At 38.1% G+C, this 22,533-nt stretch overlaps 1 protein-coding gene across 5 annotated transcripts in view; it reads right to left on the bottom strand.

The window, feature by feature from the left end:
• Nfia (nuclear factor I A) overlaps positions 1–22,533 on the bottom strand; it is a 361,350-nt gene that overhangs the window by 67,679 nt on the left and 271,138 nt on the right. For all 5 annotated transcript variants that reach the window (XM_027945000.2, XM_027944998.3, XM_071617895.1 and 2 more), the window contains one exon: positions 10,356–10,484. In XM_027945000.2, coding sequence (XP_027800801.1) covers positions 10,356–10,484 — 129 coding nt within the window. The remainder of the gene's footprint in view (positions 1–10,355; positions 10,485–22,533) is intronic.

Raw genomic sequence — 22,533 nt, 5'->3', positions numbered from 1 at the left:
TAGAAATATACATTTTAAAAGACACAGGGGTGCACATGGGTAATGAAACACACTAGTTTCCACAACACAAAAGATGCAGCCTGGGAGGCAGACTCCCAGTGATCTGATTCCACACAGATCACACATTGCATTCCCACTTCCAGCGTCAGGGCTGGCCCCTTGTTCTACATGAATGATAAGCTGGTGCTCTACAAGCACTGGCAAGCCACAGCTCCATGCTGCAGTAATTTACTTAAGTTTAACATGATTTATGATTCTGTCAATAGGGGAGGTTGAAAACCCTGCATTGACACTTAAATGTGAGCTTTATATGTAAAATAGCAATCGCATGTGTGTGTGTGTGTCTCTCTCTCTGTGTAGGCAGAGACAGAAACCATTCTGCATAAGATACAAGTTCAATCTTGAATTTTTATTTTATGCAGAAAAAAGGAAAACAAATAATGAATATAAACGCAGAATCCGCATGATTAAGCTAAACCAGAAATGGATTTAGCAGATTATGTGAGCTACACAGCCCAAGTGTCCGGCTGGGAAGTCCCATCAACAAGGGGGTTTCTAAGCAGTCTTGCTGAGAACCACCTCCTTCACTGAGCATGAAGACACAGGTCCATATTATGTGCATGTGGTGGTGGGGGGTGGGGGGGCTGTGGCTATGTGTGTGACAGAGAGAGAAAGGGACAGGGAACTGGGCGGGGGGGGAGCAGCTTCCTCTGTCAGGAAGAATTTCAAAGCTGGTCCCCTTGGCTCAACAGATCTCTTTAGCACCCCACCCCCCACCCCAGGGGCCTTTTGCCTCTTGAAGAGATTAAGGAGCCAAGTGGTCTTACTGCTCTAACCTGTCCCTCCCCAACAAAAACCACATTCACATGATTCCACTCCAGAGGAGCTCTCTTCAGAAGTTTGCTGTAGGGATGACAAATTAACCCAGCAGGGTGTCCCACACATCTATCTTAGTACAAATTATTAGTGTAATAGAGCTTTTAGTTATGCATTTATCTGGTAATTATTGAACGGTTACACAAAACCAAGCTGAGCAGCCATGGCCCTTTATGAGCCTGGCTCAGTGGGTGGCCTTACAGTTAATTTAGGATGGTTCTCCACTACGCAGTTCACTTGCAGACAAATTAGCTAAACAGCCTTCTCCTTTAAATATTTTCCATGTCACAGTGAAACTCTTTACAATACAATAAAGGTACAGTTTTAATTACACGCTTCCTGACTTTTGTTTAGTTGTAGTTTTAAAACATTTGCTGGCACTGTTTTTTCCTTTGGCTGGGCAGTAATAGCTGGTTGTAAGTATCTGGCTAATGAATTTAATAATTTCCTGAACTGGGACTTAAAGAGGCTTTGCTAAAATGCTGCATTTCCTCTTTGCTGTCCAGTTACTTCCAATCCCATGGGCAATGTCTCCCATTAAGCTGGGCATTGCACTTCTGCTAACCTTGACCCATGTTCCCCAGTCTTCTTGCTTCTCTTTCCTGAGCTCCTCAAAGATGGGACTTGTTAAGTCTCTGATGCCTGCATTTGAAAATCAGTTCTGGCAATTCCTATTGGAGAAAGACAATGTAATGTTCTCCCAAATGACATACTCCAATAATAAACACCTTGCATCTGTCTGTTGGCGGATTATTTCAGCGCCTTGTTAGCAACAGGTATTTAATTGCTTCTCATTTTCTTGAGATGATTCAATTGCACTAAACCAGGAGAGACAAATTAGATTCAGTTGAGCACCAGCATGTTCCACAACTAAGTTAAATGCTTTCCTAAGCAGCAAAAAAGTTTGCAGATAAGATAGGAAGAAGCTAAACCTACCATCTGGGGGTATGTCAAGGGCTAAGACAACAGGGAACATTCTTTCCTGAGGGCTCTTTGTTTGGACAGAAACACTGACAAGGTCACAGCAAATATTCTCTAAACAAGGGACCAAATAATTTTCAGCTCATTTTCTCTAAATACCCATCAAGGTAGAGACTCTTGATTAAAACTAAAGAGATACATGTGGATCACTCAAACATGCCACCAAATACATGAACTTGAATATTTACTATGATGATTATTATTTTCATCATCATCATTATTATTATTACACAAGAGAGACGGAAAGAACTCCATGTTATCCCCAAACTTTTTATCCATTTCAATTAAACCCATGTATGAATTCATTTATTCAACAAACATTCACTGAGTGCTTTCTTTACATGAGGACAAGGCTGAGGGATTCAGGGATGAACAATGGAGTCATGATCCTGCCCTCTAACCGTTACTGGTGCCTCCAAGTTGTACCTCTCCTGTCTGGTCCTCTGTTATTGTCTATGCAGAGTATGAATCCATCCTCCTCCAGCCATTCCTGGTGACCTCAACTTCCTGGAAGGTGATCTTAATGCTCATAATTCTCCTCAGTATATTTTTCTTGGCCAACCTGGGAGATATTGTTAACTTTAGTCCCTCAGATGTTTCATCATTAGGAGCAGGATCCCTGTTTGGGCCAGGAGGATCATGGACTTAGAGAGGTTTATGGAGCTTATAAACTTCTGACTACCTCTCTAAACAGAAACCAGCATGACTCTTTGAAAGCTGTACAATAAATCTTTGGTTTATATGACATTGTTTTAGTATATTTTATGCATATATCATCAGAATCAGGACAATTTTACTTCTAAACTTCCTTTGTGCATGTGTGTGTGTGTGTGTGTGTGTGTAAAATATTTTATTATATATATATATATATGTATGTGTATATATATATATATTTTTTTTTTTCTCTCACAAAGAAGTGGGGGTTTAATCTCATGCTCACATTTTCTAAGTCTCAATTTCTCAGGACTTAATTGCCTAATAACATGACCTGTCTGCTGTTGGTCTGTTCTGCATACTCAGAAATAGAAGGCAAATTCTTTGAAAATACAGGTTGAGTTGCATGCATTTTGGGCTCTTGCAGTGTCAAATGCCACTGCAGTTCTCCACTAGTGTGCCCGGCCCCTCGTTTTCTACAGGTGAAGTATCTTTTTTTCTGAAATACTTGGGACCAGGAGTTTTTCTGTTATTGGATTGTTTTGTATTTTGGAATATTTACATAGACTTTACTAGCTGAGTATCCCTTATCCAAAAATCCAAAATCCAGAATGGTCCAAACACTTAAGCACCAACATGACGTTCAAAAAGTTCCATATTTTGGAGCACTTCATATTCTCAGAATCAGGCTGCTCATCTTAAAATACAACTGCTGGTCTTGTCCTCTCCTCCACCAGGAGTCAAACACTCTGAGGACGGAATCCCAACTTCTTGTGTTCATTCTATTCAGCAATTAGGACAGCATCCACTTGATCAGAATTTGTGGGAAAAATTAATGAGTACCAGTGGTAATGGGACTTTACAAGTTAATTTCAATACTGAGAAAAGCCAAACTGACCTCAAAAATATTCTTTGAAGTGATATGTACCTCACAGAAACCCTGCATTTACCAGGAGCAAGAAATCATGAGCTTAAAAAAAATAGCTAAGTGATGTCTTTATGACTGCTATAAAAAAACTCAGTGTGATAACACAGGTTATGTCATGATTATCAAAGATCTAAATGGCCATGTTATGTCTTTGACTAATAAAAAGTATAAAAACAAACTAATTGTTAAAAATAAATGCAGTTTAATTTCTTACAATGGGGGATAACAAAGTAGAAAACCACTGAAATGGTAGAAAAGGCACAAAATTAGAGACTTAATTTTTGGTCTCAGTTCTGACCATCTTAGATTCTTCATCTGTAAGAGTCATGTGAAATATTTAGACTGTTAACTAATATATTTTCACTTATCAATTCATTTATAAAACTAATTTTATACACAGTGGCAATATGTTCAGTAATATACTTTGTATACTACCAGAGATATGAAAAATTGTGCTCTATATGTGTAATAAGAATTGTAATGCATTTCTCTGTCATTTATAAATTAAAAAAAGACATTAAAAAAACCCTAGAATGTAGACTTTCAGCTTTTGCAGCTAGAAGCAATCCTTGGCATAGTACTAACCCTGCTACATAAGATTCTATCAAAGGTAACAGAATGAGCTGGCAGGTACTGCCCCTGCCACCAGCCTTCCTTTCCCTTCTTTCTGCCTGGGATGCAGACATAAGGCAGGAGTCCAGTATATACACTGTGAAAAAAATGACCCATGGAACCATGGTTGCTTTGGTCCATTTTGTGTTACTATAATGAAATACCCGAGGCAAGGTGCTTTCTAAAGAATAGAAGTTTATTCAGCTCCAGATTCTGGTGGCTAGAGGATTCAAACAGCATGGTGTTGGCATTCTACCTAGAGTCCCCCGATCCTGTCACAACATGGCAGGCAAGTGGAAATGGAAATGGGCTGTGTGTAGATGAGCACATAAGTGAGCAAGGAGGCAAGAGACCAGGGAAGGTACAGGCTCACTGTTTTTATAACAGACCACTCTCTTGGGAACTAATTCACTCCTCTCAGACCTGACCCATTCCCAAGAGACAGGACTAATCTATTCGTGGAGTAGAGCCTCTATGACATAATTACCTCTCACTAGGCCTCACCTCTTAAAAGCTCCATCACCTCAACACTGCTGCACTGAGGACCAAGTTTCCAGAACATGAACTTTTGGAGGGCAAACCTATCCAAAGTATATTAGCTCTGGATCATATACTTATTTTTTTTATATGAAATAAATGCAACACCTAATTTTCTTAAGTTACTATTTAGTCAGATTTTTCCTTTACTTGTAGAAAAACATGTTCATAACTAACAAAGAAAAGGCATTTGACCAGAAGATTCCTGGAGCCCAGTCCTTTCAATTATTTTCAATTCTGCCTCCCAATATATGATGTGAGCTCCTACTCATTTCTAAATCTCCAAAGCCCAGTTACCTTACTTAGTGCAGAGCATTTAAATAAAACAAGTACCATTCATTATCCTATTGTTTTTGAAAATAGCAAAGACTTTAGGCATAAAGATAAGTTTCAGGAACTTAAAATTTCCAAGAAACTTTAAAATATCACTGATGATTACTCCAAATAATTCTCAAAAGGAGTTTGATGTTCTAGCTCATCAGGCAAACTTATAAGTCTTGAAAAGACAAAGAGAAGAACAAAGGTATTTTTTCCAATTGCCAATTTTCCAATTGTCATGACTACATACTTGATGATGGTTACAATATTAAGTAATGGTACAAGGAAGTCTCTGAAAGGCCTATCTTTCAGCTCAAAGTGTCCAGCAAATGTAACAATAGATAATGACACAGAAATATGCTTTTGCTGAAATTAAATAACTTCCCTCACCCCAGGATATTCCAACACGTTTAACCCCTTTACCTAATTCTAACCACATAGAGAAACAGGTGGCAAAGTACTGTTCCCATGGTACAGATGGTTAAACTGAGGCCACAGGTTAAGTGATTTATCAAAGTTACAAAAGAAAGCCAACTACTAGAGAAGGAATTAAATTTAAGAGACCAAGTGCCTCTATCTTTATAATAGTGATCAGAACAGCGTGAACTAAGTCAAACTAAAGCTTTTAGTATCAAAGCTTTACTTAATCTTTCCGTTTTCTTTTTGCAGTAATAGGAAAAGAACCCAGGGTACTCTGACTTGACCATACCCCCAGCCCTTGTGTTTTTTATTATGAGACAGGGTCTCACAAGTTGCTGAGGCTGGCCTCAAACTTGCAATTCTCCTGCCTCAGCTTTCTGCGTAGCTGGGATTATAGGCCTGTACCACTGTTCCCTAGCTCATTTTGCAGTTCTCTGCAGATGAAAGGCCATAGCTCTTCCCCAATCTTGGACATTAGCTATGAAGAAGTACTGCATAAAATGCCACACATTTTCACCTTTGGTTCTTCTGACGCAATGAGAACCTATAGGTGGTAGGCTGGGGGTGGGGATAAATGTCTTTTGTGTGAAAATGCAATTTGACTACTTTTCATCCATCTAACTCATATAACCCACTGGCTGAGGCACAACGAAGATAGAAAATGTGTAGATGAGAGACCTGGAAGTTCCAGTTCGGGAAAGTGACCCAATATGAACATTAACTAAGAAAGCAAGACAAGGCTGTGGAATGAATGTGTGGACAGAGAAGCTAAGGAGGGTGAGTGGATGGCAGGTTGGGTGCTGCAAAATGGGTTTCATGTCAAAAGTAGCATGGGTTGAGTTCCTTAATCTGAAAATCCCAAATCTGAAAAGTTCCAAAATCCTAAACTTTTTAAGCACCGACATAGCATAAGTGAAAATTTCACACCTGACTTCACATGATGGGTCACAGTCAAAACACGCTTAAAACACTGTGTAAAATTACCTTCAGATACGTATGTAAGAGGTATATAAAACATAGATGATTTCTGTGTTCAGACTTGGGTCCTATCTTTAAGATATTTCATTATGTACATGCAAATATTGCCAAATCTGAAAGCTCTAAAACCTGAAACCCTTCCAGTCTCAAACATTTTGGACAGGGGATACTGAACCTGTACTTGGACCAGGCTCAGGCAAAATGTTGATCGATGAAGGTAGTGAAGACAGCATGTGTCTGAGAACATGGATGAAAAAGGATTAACTGCTTGCACAACCAGTATTCGTGGACCACTTCCAGATGCTGTACAAATGTCTATAATTATGTGGCTTCTTTTACTCCTTACATACACCATTCTTTCAAAGTAGAGATTAGGATCTCCAGTTTATAGATGCAGAACCTATGGTTCAGACAGGTAAAGCAAAGTGTCAGGTCGCATAGTTGAAACAAGTGGTGGCAGCGGATTCAAATACAGGTGCATATGAGTCTCTGAGCTTGTGTGCTTAACTGTTGCTACAAACTGGAAGTCTGTGTCCCCTCGAAATTTGTGTGTTGACATCTTAAATACCAATGTGATCGTATCAGGATGTGGGATCTTTGGAAGGTGATTAGGCAGAAGAGTGGAGCCTTTGTGGATGGGATCAGGCATCCATGAAAGAGACCACAGAAAGCTAGTTAGTGCCTTCCCAGGAAAGATACAATAAGAAAACAGTATTGAGTCAAGAAAGTAGATCCTCACCAGACACTGAATCTGCTGGTGCCCTCATCTCAGACTTCTTGGCCTCCAGCACTGTGAGAAATAAATTTCTGTTGTTGATAAGCCACTCGGTCTATGGAATTCTATGACAGCAGCCCACACAGCCTAAGATGGCCCTTATGCTGTACTGCCTCCCTTCAAGATCCTATTTTTCTGCCTCTGCAATCTCAAGAGAGAGGATTCCTTTGTAAATAGCTGCCACCATATTTCCAAATATAGCTTATATATACAGTGAAAAATAGGGCCATCACGTGTGTGTGTATGTGTGTATGTGTCGACCTTGCTTTGCTCTCTGGAAATACTGCCTCCATCCTTAGCATACGAAGCATCTGCAGTTATTGCTTGCTGACTGTTGCTTTCCTGGTCAAGGCATTCCAGAGAAAGATGTTAGGAAAGGCAGCAGAGAAGTCTTGCAACCTGGTGCTGACCACGGGTGAATTTACTATGCGGCCCTGGGCAAAAGTGCAGTAAACAGACCTGGAGCCCACTCTTGTGTCCTGAACCTGATAAAGGACACATTCTTTGTGTGTGTTCTTTTTCTTTCTTCTTTTTTTTTTTTGGAGGGGCACACTTTTCTTCAAGACCTTTTTTCAAGTTTGACTTTCTGGTTTGTCATTTCTGGTTGTGGTAACTCCACAGAAGAGGCATCAGAGGCTTTATTCTCCATTATAAACACATGCCACATCTATTCCACATCTATTCCACAACGACCCCCTCAGGAAGACTCTCCCTTCTCAAATTTGGCTTCATCTTTCTAAAACAGTAAATCCTAGTCCCAGATGGGATGTAGGTGCACACATGAGCCTTCTGACTGGCACAGAGGAAGATGAAAGGGAATATAGTACCTGTAGAAGGTACTTCTTAAACAAGGAGAGGCTGAATTTTAATCTTGTAAAACAATACCCTAGCCAAAATTTAAAAAGGAAGTCTCCTGTCATCCTGTCTCAGCTGTGATTCTTACCACAAAGTGCAACTGAAGAGGGTCACCACAACCACTCCAGTGCTCTTCACAGACCACTAAGGAGGGGACAGTGAGAATGGGTACCTGAGCAGACATTCCAGAAAGGAGAACCAAGGGTGCTGGGAACCATCTTGAATTCTGGTGAAAACAAAGAATCTTTGGTATTCCACAGTTCTTCAACTGGGCATCTTTCTCTTTTCCTCACACACAATTTTATGAACAGAAATAGAAGATCTAAAGCTTGGTGTGCTATGGGCTAACATGGTCCAATCTGGTTCAACCCAGCATGGGCCACTTGTTAGCAAATGTGCTTAGACATCTAACATGAAGAAGTTCCCAACGAGACACCTTTGGATAAGTACTAGAGAGTTTCAATAATTTCTACAAGAATAGTTTTAAGCTAAGACACACATGGTAGGCCCTTTTAACATTTACTTAAAGATTAATATATGTATATTGCTTTATGCTTTTTGAAGAATCTCCAAAAATAATGTTTTACTGTAGTTTCTATATAAGAATATGAGGCTGGGAGAAAAGGCTCATTCTACAGTGTTCTGTCCCCATTTTATTGAAGAATAAAAATAAGTGAATCACCCAGAGGTAAATAGAAAGGCAAAGATGCAACTTGCCCTGCTCTTCTGATTGCTCTTCCCAGTCTTCATTATCTATGCCTGGAATATCCTTCACCCACATAAACATCTTTTAAGATTTGACTGCAAATCTCTACTTTTAAATCTCATAATTGATACGAAGTTCAAAGAAATATCCTATTCCACATCATCTTCGAAATGCTTGTTTTCTTACATGCTTCTCTCCCGCCCAAAATTGCATGCCCTGTGAGGACAGGAACCACTGATCTCCAGTGTTTATACAGTGACAACTACTCAGCAAGTCCTTGTTTCCTCACTGAATGAACACAACCCTCCATAGTTCTCTCCGGTGAATTCTTGTAGAAAATTTTTACTTTAACATCAATTTAGCATTTGAATATGTTAACATGACCATTGAAAGTGAGAAATAACACACCTTATCTCCCCGGAACCGTAAATATCCTTACTAGAAAGAGTTTAGTATCTCTGATTCCCCACTATGGTTTAGATGCTCAATGAATGTTAATGATGAGAATAAAATTGCAATGCTACATCACTTAAAGAGGCTTATTCTAGCACTGTGTAATCCAATTTAGATGTGTTTTTTCCAGATATATACACTCACACATATATTGTAAGCATCTCTGATTATACTACAGACACACAGGGTAAAATTATAAAGGACCTTGAGAAAGTCGTCAGTGATCACAAGGTGTTTAAAGATGAAACAAGTAAGTTTTCATAATTGTTGATGAAGAGGTTGCTTCACATCACAGTCACAGTGCTCACTTTCCTCCATTCAGTCTCCCTATGTGCATCCCACAGCTCTCTCTACTGCTGTATTCATCCCTAAGATGCACAGAGTATTCATAAAGGGATTCAGATTTGTGGGACTAACACTAAGATTAATGCAAGAAATATCAGTTTCCCCAGGTGTATGTCAAAGTAGACAAGAGACCATAACTTTCTAGCATGCTTTATGATACCAGCTGGTAGATCACAGACCTACCTAAACGAAAATCGGATGGAAGAATGCAAACGTGGTTACAATTATTCATACTCCTACTGTGGGAGTTCATAAACAAACTAATAAATATTTTCATCTTGCAATAAGATCAAGTTAAGTGATTTGCTGACATTCTCTTGAGGTTTAAGGCTTGTCTTTAATGTGAAATACAAATCGTATTTCTTGTGGACACATTTTAATAATAAACTTAAAAGCACACAAGACAAAAATAATGAAAATGTTGCAATGAAAACCAGACAAACTATCTACCACTTCAAAAGGAGTGAATGAAGACCTCTCGTCAACACCCCAATGCAAACAACCTCAACACAAGATGCCACATATTGAAATCAGGTTTCATGGAAAGAGAATCAGCAGGGATGGAGGCGGGGAAGCTATTACTTGAAAACAGGTAAATGGCCCCATGGAAATATACTCATCTAACATGCACAACACACACACATGGCCTCTCAAACAACTTGGGGGACAGATTTAATTTTAGTTTGATTTAAGCTACTTTCCACCTCTTTGCAAAATCCCACTAGCAAGAAAACAGGTTTGGATCCTTTTCTCCTTAAGAAAGGAATGGGGATTTTAGACCAACTTTCTTTGGTCCCTCAAATTCCAGGCTTCCCCCCAGATAAGAAAACGGACCACAGAAGCATTCTGAGGGAGCCCTCATTGCTTCCCACTTGGCTATTCCGGTGCCCCCCAAGGGTCCCTGTGGAGCGGCTCACCTCTGGGTCCTGTGATAACCGGTCGGTGATGCTGTGTGAATGCCGTTCCCAGGGAGGAGGTCTGCGAAGGGGAGGGGCTGCTGAAACCAGACTTCTCCGACTTCTTCAGTGTGGTTGGAGATGGCATTCCTGGCAAGAAGTAATAATTGGTAAGTTTGGTTCAATTCATGGAACGACAGCCCGACAGCCCGTGCAACCTAAGACACAACACTTACAGGATTAAATTGGCAAACAACAAAGAAAGGTTCTACTTGTGAGTGGAAAATTTATTTTGAATGCTTTGAATTTGTCACAGGAACACACCGGTGACAGAATCATCCTCTGATAAGTGAGTTTATAAATGATTTCAGTTTATTCTACTAACTCACAGACCATTTGCTGATTACTGATCCTCTTTATAAAGATTTGATATAGACTGGGTCTCTGTAGGTGGTGGAACCTTTAAGAGATGGGGCCTGGCGGGAGTCATTGGGGGTGTGCCCTTGAAGGGGATTATGGGATCCTTGTCCCTTCCTCTTGCTCTCTCTAGCTTTCTGGCTATGAGATGAGCAGTTTGGCTCTTCTGTATACCCTTTGCCTTTGCTATCTGGTACCCCCATCACAGGCTTAAAAGCAATGGGTCTGCCTGATCATAGACGAGAACATTTAAAACTGTGAGCCAAAACAACCTTTTCTCTTCATAAGTTGATTATCTCAAGCATCTGTTATAGTATCAGAAAGGTGACTAACAAAAGGTTCAATTTTTCCAGTGTTTCCTAAAGGTTGTTTTGTGTGTCTATGACCTCCAGGACCCTTAGGAAGGAGGCTACCTAAACACACAAAGACCTCACATGCAACCATTTTTGCCTTGTCAGTTACCTTACTTCAGCCCCAAAGCACTTTCTCCACATTTTAAATAATTTAGCTCTTTTAACATAAAAATGGCCTCAATAATAGCAACTCTGTTATTCATTCAATGAATTATTAATAATAGAAAAAAGAGAAGATCAAAGTAAAAACCTTAAATGCCCAACAACTGGGGACTGGTTAAATAAATACGGTATAACCAATGCAAAGAATACTGTAAGTGAGTAGTGACACAGAGAAGTATTTATTATATAAGATTAATTGAAAAAAAAAAGAGAAAATTACAAAACAGGATGTTGTACTATGACATCGTTTTAGAGGAAGTCTAGTAGACAGGGGCAGGGAAGGACAGGAGGAAAAAGGGTCGATCATGAACTAAAATTGATTTTCATGCATGTCTGAGTTTGTCTGGATGAACCCAACTACTATGTATAACTATAAAGATAATTTTTTTTAAATGTAAAGAAAAAAACTAAATTTCGAAAGTAATTGGGACGGTGTAGAGAGTTACTAATTGTCTAATAAAAGTAATTTTTATTTTAAAAAAAGGCAATGTTATACACAGAGGAAGGAGTAGTAGGAAATATGCATAAACTGTAACAGTAGTTCTTCCTGTGTTAGTTTGGGTAGTTTTCCTTGACTTCTTTTTGTTCACCTGCCTTTTCTATGAGAAGTATAGATTACTTTTTAAAAATTTTTTATTGCCTTTTAAAATAAATGACAATGGAATGCATTACAATTCATATTACACATATAGAGCACAATTTTTCATATCTATGATTGTATATAAAGTATATTCACACCAATTCATGTCTTTATACATGTACTTTGGATAATGATGTCCATTACATTCTACCATCATTGCTAATCCTCTGCCCCTCCCTTCCCCTCCCACCCCTCTGCCCTAACTAGAATTCATCTATTCCTCCCATGCTTCCCTAGATTACTTTTACGTTAAGAAAACTCAGTAAAAATCTTGTTTTTTAAAAAAATTTTTTTTCTCTATACTATCTAAAGTTTTCATAGAATTTTCAGCTTAAGAAATGTTTTAGAAAGAAAAACAATGAGAAAATAGCCTCTTGTAATTACTGGATTTGTAATGTTCTTAATGTTCTTAGCAACCACGCTGACACACAACTAGAGGCATCTATCCATTTGGTAGGGTGCCAATTAAAACAATAAAATTTTGGATATAAAATAGAGGAAATGACTTCTAATCTCCACATTGCAGGACAAATTTGGGGTCTCTTAAGTTTCTAGCATAAAAATGGTCAGCATGTGTCAAAAAAAACTGAATTTAATTTTACTTTTACATGTGTTGTTCTCTATTTATGAGCAGAGACTTATCTGGGTGAAATGGAAAAAAAAGTAATAAAAAAATAATGACCATTAGTATGTAACTGATATTGAGTAATTTCTAGGACCATGCACTGTGCCAAGCACTTTACAGGCATAGATATGTCCAGAAATTTAGTTCATTTGCTCTATGTCTAAATATGTCCTTGTTATTTCTGATCACATATTTCCTTAATGCAATTCTACAACATGACCTTCTAGTGTGACTACTTTCAAAGATTCTAGAGAGAGGTAGCGTTTGTTTTGCCCCTCTCTATGTTTAAGACATCTATATATCCATGTCAGAAACATACCATGTAGTTAAAAAAGATATTTAAACTACTTAGTACAGATCTTGGCTTTAATGTGGCTTTACCAATTGATGTTTAGACAAAACAAAACTTGGGGTTCTGACCTCAGAAAAAACAAAGTGCAAATTGTAAGCATGTTTGCATAGACATAACACAGAGTGAGTGGTGTGTGATTTCATATTAATTTGACACATCTAGCTCAGATCCTTTCTGAATCTATATCTATGTGATTTGAATTAAAAACAAAGTCACTAAACCAAGTAGTTTTAGGTATATTTGTAGTCTAAGCTGAGGTATCATCATGAAATTAGGTAAGAAATTTCAAATAAAAAATAATTGGAATAAAAGCTACCAAAATGCAGACAAACCTCCCAACTTCTTCAAATCTCTTTTACAAGCCAATTTTCAGCTGCTTGCCAGTCCACTAATTTAAATTCAGTCAAATGCCTAGATTATATGTCATGAAACTGGGATAGAAATAGAATAGAAAATGAAAAATGTCAAAACTTGCAAGTTGGCTATGATTTCAAACAGTGAAATTATCAATGAAATTTCACATATGAACTAACCTTATTGAAGAAAGCAAATGGTTTGACTCAGAAGTAGTTATTTTGTTTGAAATGTTCATGTTTCTCATCCATGCCATTCTAAATTCTGCAGAAATATTGGCATGATTTTAATCCAGTTTACTCTTTCAAAGGAAGAATTATAAGTAAGATTTGGGCAATGACAAGCATCAAGTATGATCAAGTTGGTAAATGAGCTTAAAAAGAGCAAAATTTAAATCTTCCTTGAAAGAGTTAAAGAGGGAAGAAGCACTGTTGGCATGCAAGAGCAACAAGCCAAACTATGTCTAATCTTCTAAATTTATCACAGTCAAGTAATATGAAGCCTGAGGCTGTCATGAATCTCAAAATTACTTTGTGTTTTCAATTTTTAAAGACTTGTATTGAGCACATTTCCTTATTATATACTTTAATATTTTCTCTACATGCATAATGTATGTTTTGGTTAATTTGCTTTGTATACTTAATTGACCAGATGAAATTTCAAAATGCTAGTAAACTGCTCTATGTTAAAAGCTAAAGAACATTAATCTTGTCTTTTATTTTTGAAATCAAATTTGGCTTCTGTACATTACTTTAAAAATAACTTCCTTGTTAAAATTTCTTTTGTCAATTATCTATGAACAACTGTTACACAATTACTGGATGAATTAATGACTGATTGGCTTTCTCTTGATGAATCAAAACTTTAATTTCTATGCATTTTCTAGGAGCAAAAGATCTTTTTAAAAAAGAGAATATAGATAAAGTAATGCTACCCTTTTCTGGACCAGACAAAATGCCACTTTGAAGTTCAGTAAAGAAAAGTAAAGAATTTTATAGAATCAGAAGCAGAAATACAGCATAAATGTTTTGTTTCAATGGAATATTTCCTTCTTTTGATTGCTATAAAAATGCAATGGTGGCAAAAGGAGAGAGGAGATCGTTTTCAATAAGCATTTTGGCTTGTCACTGGTTTTCTAAACATCCAGACTTCCTGAATTTCTCTCCAATTTCTCTTCCTGTATTTCTCTCCTGTTTGCCATTTTTCTAAGCTGCCTGAGTCATTCCAAATTGTGTTCTGTACCTAACTGCAAATATACATAGAAATCTAGTAACTCAGGGGCTCTGATCCCTAAAGGTAGTTAGAAGTATGAAGCCCAACAAGAACACTTTGGAAATACAGGTCACATATTTACAAAGATTTCTGTAAATTAATTATTAATATTTATGGTAGTCAGAATTCCAAGATGACTCTCAAGGTTCCAGGTCCCTGTTGTGCATACCTTGTATAATTCCCTCCCCTTGCATATGGAAAGTACTTGGAAATGTTGTCTTCTGATTAGGTTTTATTATACTGCAAGGATGAAGGGACTTTTGCAGATAAAATTAAAGCCCCTAAGGGGCTGAGGTTGTGGCTCAGTAATAGAGTGCTCGCCTAGCATGTGTGAGGCACTGGGTTCGATCCTCAGCACCACATAAAAATAAAATAAAGGTTAAAAAATGTAAAAAAAATAATAAAAAAATTAAAGCCCCTGATCATTTGACCTTGATTAAGGAAAGGAACATGGTCCTTGGTGGGCCTACCCTAATCAGGGGGACAATGTAAAAGAGGAATTAGAAGTCAGAAAGATGTTCCTTCAGAAATTGAAGAGATAAGCTAAGAGAAACTCCCCAAAATAAGCAATTCTACACTTCAATTTTAAGTTCAATACACAAGCAGACAGGAGAGGACCCTGTATCCTACAAGGTTGGTTCCTGGTGACTTTGGATATTCCTTTTCCATTGTCAATATGGGATCCCCATAGACCTACCTACATTTATGACTCTTATTAGAACAACTATCACACAGGATCTAAAGACCTCTAGAAGCCTTCATGTTGAGTGGCTCCCAGAGAACTAGAAGGCAACCGAAGAACTCATACCCAATTTCCAAAAACCAGACTGAGAATAATAAAATCTTCAAATTGTGGTTTTACATTTCATCTCAGGGAGATGGGTATGATTATCCTTCCTACCTGTAACTTAATGTTGCAGAAGTTAGATGGAGAGGTTAAGCAACCTGCCCAAGATCATGCAGCTACCAAATGGTACTTCAGAGCCAGGCTGTGGCAACTCACTGAATTTGCAGCCTGGACAAACTTCTGATGGTAGCCTTACGAGACCCTGAGCAAGGGCCCAGTTAAATCAGACTTAAGGCAATTATTAATATTTTAGGACCATGGTTGACTGTGGGTAACTGAAACTATGAAAAGTGAAAGCACGAATACAGGGGTTCTAACTATAATAAGGGCAGCAAAGGGTCCACTGGCTTTGACAACATGGATGTTTCTGACAATCTTGGAAAACAAACTCTAGGAGAGCGAGGCATGTGGAAGGTAGGATGGAGTGATTTATAAAATCCATCATGCAAAGTGAGGAAGCAGGGAGGATGGTGTAGTCAGCTCTTTGATCAGACTAGTGTGTAGAGAGCAGGAAATAGGGTGGTGGGTGGCTCTAGGGAGGAGGGAGGCCAAGGAGAGCTTTGTGAAGGGGGTGGAGGCCAGTGTGGCTGAATGTGGATGCGCACTGTCCAGCAGGTAGGCAGAAGGCAATGCCTGGGAGGAGAGAGGATGCTGAGCAAGAGAAGCCCCCCCCCCCCCCCCCCCGAAAGTGAGAAGCCACAAAGTCAGGACGGAGTCAGGACTTGAACCAGAGCTGTCAAGGCCCCTGCTCCTTTCATTGTACCACTCTTCCAAGAGGCCTGTTTCTGAAGAAAAAGAAAAAGTAGTACTTATCTGCCTTATTGATATTAACCTATCAGGAGCTGGTTTAAGTCTGAGCTTAATAATGCTACTTACATTATTATTATTTTGTGCAAGTATTCCAGTCTCCATGATGCCAGCTGCCATGGTGAGTGCTCTTCTTGCGAGCAAGCACTCAGACCTCCCTGCCCAGCCCTTCCAGGCCCAAGTGTGGGGAACAGACAGAATCATGTCTGTCAGACGAATGGGCTCAGCATAAATTCCAGTGACATTTCTCAAGCCCAGGATGAAAGGTGAGTATCAGGACCATATTTTGCAAGTCATCCACCACCAACAGATTTATGCTTAAACACATCTCTTCCAGATGCAGAAAATTCCCCCACAGTCAACAACAGGACCTTTCTAGAACCATTTCAGCTACCTCTCCTGATTAGCTTATCTTTGACCCTTGTGCTAAATAAAAGCAGTGATTGGGTAGAGTAATTGCCCAGCCACAGGATCATTGTATTCCTGGGGGTATAAACACATGCGATGAGGTAGAGGGAGGAAGTTGAAGACACAGCACTTTTCTTAGATTTGTGTCCTAATGATAAAATCCATTAACGTTCACTCTAATGTCATTTATTATAATTAACACACTTGACAATAAAAAGGTAAAACATTCAGACTATTTTGACTTTTAGCCTTTGTCAGTGAATAAAAGTGTTCTAAAATCATTTTTATGATGGAGAGAATAAAATGCAAGTTAATAAAGCTTCTGAGGTTCATGCTTCTTGCTCTGCATACAACCACTTAAAAAGAGTTGCAAGGAGCCCAAAAAGAATTGCCACATCATAAAGAAGTTCAGGTAACCTAAATGGCTTGGTGACACAAGTGATTCCTTCAACTTTTAAAAAAGGAGAGTATGGAGTAAAATGATGGGATTATTTAGGAGGAAAGAAATGCTGAATTCTCTAATGTATTCCAAATGTTCATTTATAAGTGAAAATTTACAACCAGAGAGAATAAAGAATAGAAATGAGGAAAATGTCACATAAAAATCCAGTTTCTAGGCCAACAATAAAGTTTATTGACTCTTTAGAGGACTTCCTCTCTCTTCAAGGTAAACAAATACCCCGGTGAACAAAGAAAATTGTGTACTTCCAAGAGCCTGGCGATTCCCCACCCAGCACATCTGCCCTCCCCTTCCCACCCCCACTGGCCCTACATGGAAGGGAAGGATTGATTTTTGGCTCAAAAGAGCAATCACACATATTCACAGAAGGACTAGGGTAAAGAAAAAATTTTTGAGAAAAATCAACTTTCTTTACACAAAAATAGGTAACAGCATAATGTTTCATTCATTCTGCTTAGATATCCAGCTGAAAAAGTGAACAACTCCACCATACATTTATTTGTTTGGTTTATATCTGTATTGACCAATAGGGGAGCCACTAGCTGTGGGTGACTACTTAAATTTAAATGAATTAATATTAGATGATTTCAAAAATTCAGTTGCTCAGCACAGTCATGGTTTAAGTGTTCAATAGCCATATGTGGCTAGTGGCTACATGACTGGACAGTACAGATAAAGAACATTTCCACTACTGCACAAAGTTCTATGAAGAGCTCTTGTCTATGTAACACCAAATAATTTTCAATTTTTGGTCCTACTGGGCAACAGTAGGCAAACCTTACTTTTGTATCTTTGCAATGTTTAGTCCTTTTTTTTTAGGTTCCAAAAGCAAAGCATATGTACTATACAAATATAGAATTGTAAAAAGAGGGAAAAATGGAAGTCTTTTCCTCTCCATTTCCAACAAGAGTAGATAATCCAGTGTCCGAGTTTTGTAGATATTTTCTTGGCATGTAACATTATCCTGGATGATGTGAACTTAAGTGTTTATTTAAATATGTTCCTTTCTGTCTCTTAAAGCATTATCAAATACTTGGATTTTGAGAATCCAACTGGTGAAATTTAATTTGAAAGATAAGTAGTCTATGGTGATCTGTGTTTGGGATATGCTGGCCCTGGAACTCGATTAGTCCCAATGTTCCTTGGATACATGCAAAGCACCTAGCACTTTATTTAAAGTTAAAAAAAAAATGTGAAACTGATTGAAACATTTCATAAGGGAAAAAGAATATCATTTTAGGCCTCTTCAAATTGCTTGAACTGTGAAATCAAGTAATAAACACTAGAAAAGGTTCTGTCAGCTAGAATCTAGGCTTGGTGTAGTCAGCATTTTCTTGCTAAATCTTATTATGGCAAAGCATTTGATTTTTCATCTCTGCACTCTGCTCATCTCCACAAATAAACGATTTTGACCTCCACCTGTTACTTAGTAACATCTGCCTGCCATCCTTCAGTAGCCCTATTCTTTGCCTTCAAAGGCCTTTGAGTGGCTGGGAAAGTGGGAGGATAGAGTTGTGCAATGAACTGAGCTGCTATCACTTTATAACTATTCAGTAGTTCACAGTTCAAGCTAGAAGCTGCACAGCAAAAGAAAATGGCTTTTTAAAAAAGACAGTGCCCGCGGATGCTGGAAGGGGGCAACACATTTCATCATTTGAACACGAAAGTTTTTCTAGGAAGAGGTTTTCTCTTAAACTGTTACTTAATGCAGAAAACTTCTAGACCATTCCTCATAGTAAAATCTCTTAGAGCTATCCCTTCATTTTAGATAGATGAACCCAAAGGTTATTTCCAAGCTTAAAAGTACTTCCAGTTCAAGTAAGTACATTACCCTGATATTTTGCAAAATGATATGAACAACCCGCCTCAAATACAGTTTCATAGATACAAAAGAACTATACTAATATTAAACATTATTAAACTAAACTGAAAGCAATAAAAGGGAAATAATCATGCTGCTATAAATTATACAAATAGATATATGTCATTGTCCAAAACAGTGTCTGACAAAATAGTTTGCTTTTTTTTTAACAACAATGACATATCAGAAAAGAATATTCTGTGTAAAGTTGTACTTCTAACGATTAATGCTACATTCAACAGAAGAGATGGTGTGTAATTATGTTAAATACTTATCTGAGAGGGATGAGCAGGATATTTCTGCTCACTGTCATTCTTTGTGACAACATAATGATAGATTCATTTACTTATGAGTGCAATTATTAAAAATCATGCTGTTTTCCTAACTGTCTTCATATCTTGGAAATATTTTATTAAAAATTACTTATCTGACACTAAGGGTAGATGCTTGGCAGAGTCTTCTTTATCAATTAAACAAATGAATTTGTTCCATTCTATCCATGACTCTGTTGTGGGTCTTTTACAAGTTTGGTGAAATTTGGAGATAATGATTCATCCATTTTTCTCCTTGTCTTACTTGTCCAAATTTTAAAGTTTGGTTTTTCCTCAAACTAAAAACTGCTCATGGCCGACATTTTCTCTGGAGTCATGCTTTAACACTTCTTTTTCAAATTCACACTTTTTTTTTCCTTTTGGAACCCAACACAAGGATCCAATTTTAAACAGACAACTCCATACAGGCCAATCAGAATGGCTTGCTAGCTACATACCATCTTTCACAGCTTTTTCTACTCATGTGATGAACTTTATTTAGCACCTGTGAGGAAAAGGTCTTCATAAAAGATAAAAACAAGAAAGCAAACCATGATCGGCTCTGCAACGAGGTGGCTACCTCCAAATCAAAGGACTGTTTCCATGTGTCAAAAGGGAAAAATTAGATTCCTCTTTATTTTTTTTTCCCCTTCACTCACTAGCTCACAAATGGCAATTGCCACCAACACTGTCTTTGAATGTGAAAGACAACCCACCATGGGTATTGGATTGAAGTTATTTACTAGACTACTCCCACAATGGAGAGTTGATTATGTCCCTGGTTTTAGTCAACTCTCAAGTAGTCCAAGTCGCAGATAATGACATTTATGATACATTATGTTTCTCCCAAATGTGTGGCTAGTACAAAAACTTATATGACCCAATATAAGGGCTATGTGTTACAAAGATTTCTTTTCTTTTAATTTAAAGGTCTGTTAAGGCTTCAGCACTGATGGACAAACTCATAAAAATATCAAGCACATCAAAAGGAGAAAAATTACTAGTTAAGTCTTTTGAGGATAAAATTTCTAAAGGGGGAAAAAAATCACCTATTGGAAGAAAGAATTCAAAATTAGAAGCAGGTGTCGCCATCATGAAGTGATAAATATCAAAGAAAAACTGGCCCTGAAAGGCATTCCTAAGCATCCCTTACTACTTTTAATCCTTACATATGTATTGACATCAGAACATATAGTGCTGCTTATATAAATTCCTAAAGAGTGTCCAAACATGAGAGATCCTGCACAGCCACTCAGATAAACCCTCTCTTCACCTGGGTTCATGCCATGGCTGAAAGGCGAATGGCAAATTCTGCTGGGCATTAAGTGACATATCATCATGGTGCCCCAATACTCACTAATCTGGGAAGCTAATCATTGTGAAGCGATTTCCATATTGGATTAGCTAACACAGCAGAATAAGCCAGACTACAGAGGGTGCTTCTGAAGTGGACACTAAATTGCCATCCCTGGAATTTCTCAGGACTTGAGAGCACTTCCAGCCAGTCAAATGGGAATGTCAAGAATATGTGTGTTTCCTCCTGCACAAAGTGGAAGAACTCTAGAGATGGGAAAGTTTGTTCAAATAATAATAATGATGCCAGGCCCCCATTAAAAGGTGGAAGCTGGGAGCATTTAATTACATCCTGAAGGTCCACAGCTGTGTTAACCATCTCCAAAAGGGGCTGGAGGTGCTAGACCACGAGCAGAGTCTCTCACTCCCAACAGACCAGAGAATCAAGAGCCACAGTATTCTGTATTTAAAAATCCAAAGGCTTTAGAGAGGCTTCTAATTGATTAATAAGAAATTTGGGTCAGTAGTACTTTTATTTTGAAGAGAAGCCAAAAGACTGTATATTTAGTGGGTTTCATCATTTTAATTTTTCATTAAGTTTAAGAGACATTTCAAAATAAAGTAACTTTTTCATCCTTGAAGTTTTCTCTCATTTGAGAGACATATTTTGTGATTCAGTGCTGGAGGGAACCAGCTCTCTTCTGGCACTTAGTGTGCTGTTCAGGAATCCACCAGGAAATAGTCCCTGATTTACTACATCAGTGTGAGCATTTCTCGTAATCTTCTAGGATATAATTCACCCATCCTCTTGAAATGGGTGCCATGTCTTTGATTAACTGATGAGCATATGATGTACCTAAAAATCCATGGTTAGACAGTGTTGAATAAATAGGCCTTGTCATAATCCTCTGCTGAGCAGGAAAGCAATTGGGACTTGCAAGGCCCCACCACAGGCCAGGCAGAACAGCTATGGACTGCAGGCATCTGCCTGGGCCAACGGCTTCTTTCTTCCCTCCTCTCATTCCCCATGTAAAGCCCTTACTCTGGAGCACTAAAGAACTCCCTTACTGAAAACATCAATGGCCAAAAAGAACTTTAATGCCACATAAACTGATGTGTTACACTTGATTCTTTAACATTTACAGAGTCATCAGCATATAGGAAAAATATGAAAATATATGAGGGAAATAAGCCTGCAAATATTATTATTAGTGATAACTATCAATTTTTACATGAATTAAGTGAATACATATCTGTATGCAAACATACTTATGAACCTACCACATGATTGTGTATTCATTATATGTGTATATAAAATATGCATATATACACAGTTTAGAACAATGTATGGTCTGTAGTGTGTGCTCAACCAACATTGGTTATTACTACATTTAAAAAACACATATTTTTAAAATTTAGCAGCATTCTAGTAACAAAATACAGGCATATATATCTTAATATCAAGTTGTGGTGTGACTTGAATCTAGGAGATATCTACATTGCATTCATAGAAGAGAATAGACAAGGTAAGACCACTGCTTAAAGGAACACTTTTATCTCTTTATATCAGAGGTTAAAACTACTATCTGTTTGGGTCCCACAAATATTTTTTAGAGGAAAAGATCACAGTACACTTAGATAAGTTGGATATCTTTTTCCCTCCCTCCCTCCCTCCCTCCGTTCTTTCCTTCCTTCCTTCCCTCCCTCCCTCCCTCCCTGGGATTGAACCCAGGGATGCTTAACCACTGAGCCATATTCACAGCCCCTTTTAAAATTTTATTTAGAGATAGGGTCTCACTGAGTTGCATAGGGCCTCTCTAAATTGCTGAGGCTGGCTTTGAACTTGTGATCCTCCTGTCTCAGCATCCTGAGATACTGGGATTACAGGTATGTGACACTGTACCTGGCCTTCCATCTATCTTTTTATCTTTCATTTCTCTTCATCCAACTATATTTTCTGCTTATTTTACCCTTTGGTAAACTTGATCTTCATTCAGAATAATTTTGTTTCCTTTAAGTAAATATTTGCTTTAATTC

This window comes from Marmota flaviventris, chromosome 10, assembly GCF_047511675.1.
Source record: "Marmota flaviventris isolate mMarFla1 chromosome 10, mMarFla1.hap1, whole genome shotgun sequence".
Lineage (NCBI taxonomy): Eukaryota > Metazoa > Chordata > Mammalia > Rodentia > Sciuridae > Marmota > Marmota flaviventris.
Note: the sequence above shows the minus strand (reverse complement) of the source record. Positions and strands in the feature narration are given on the sequence as shown.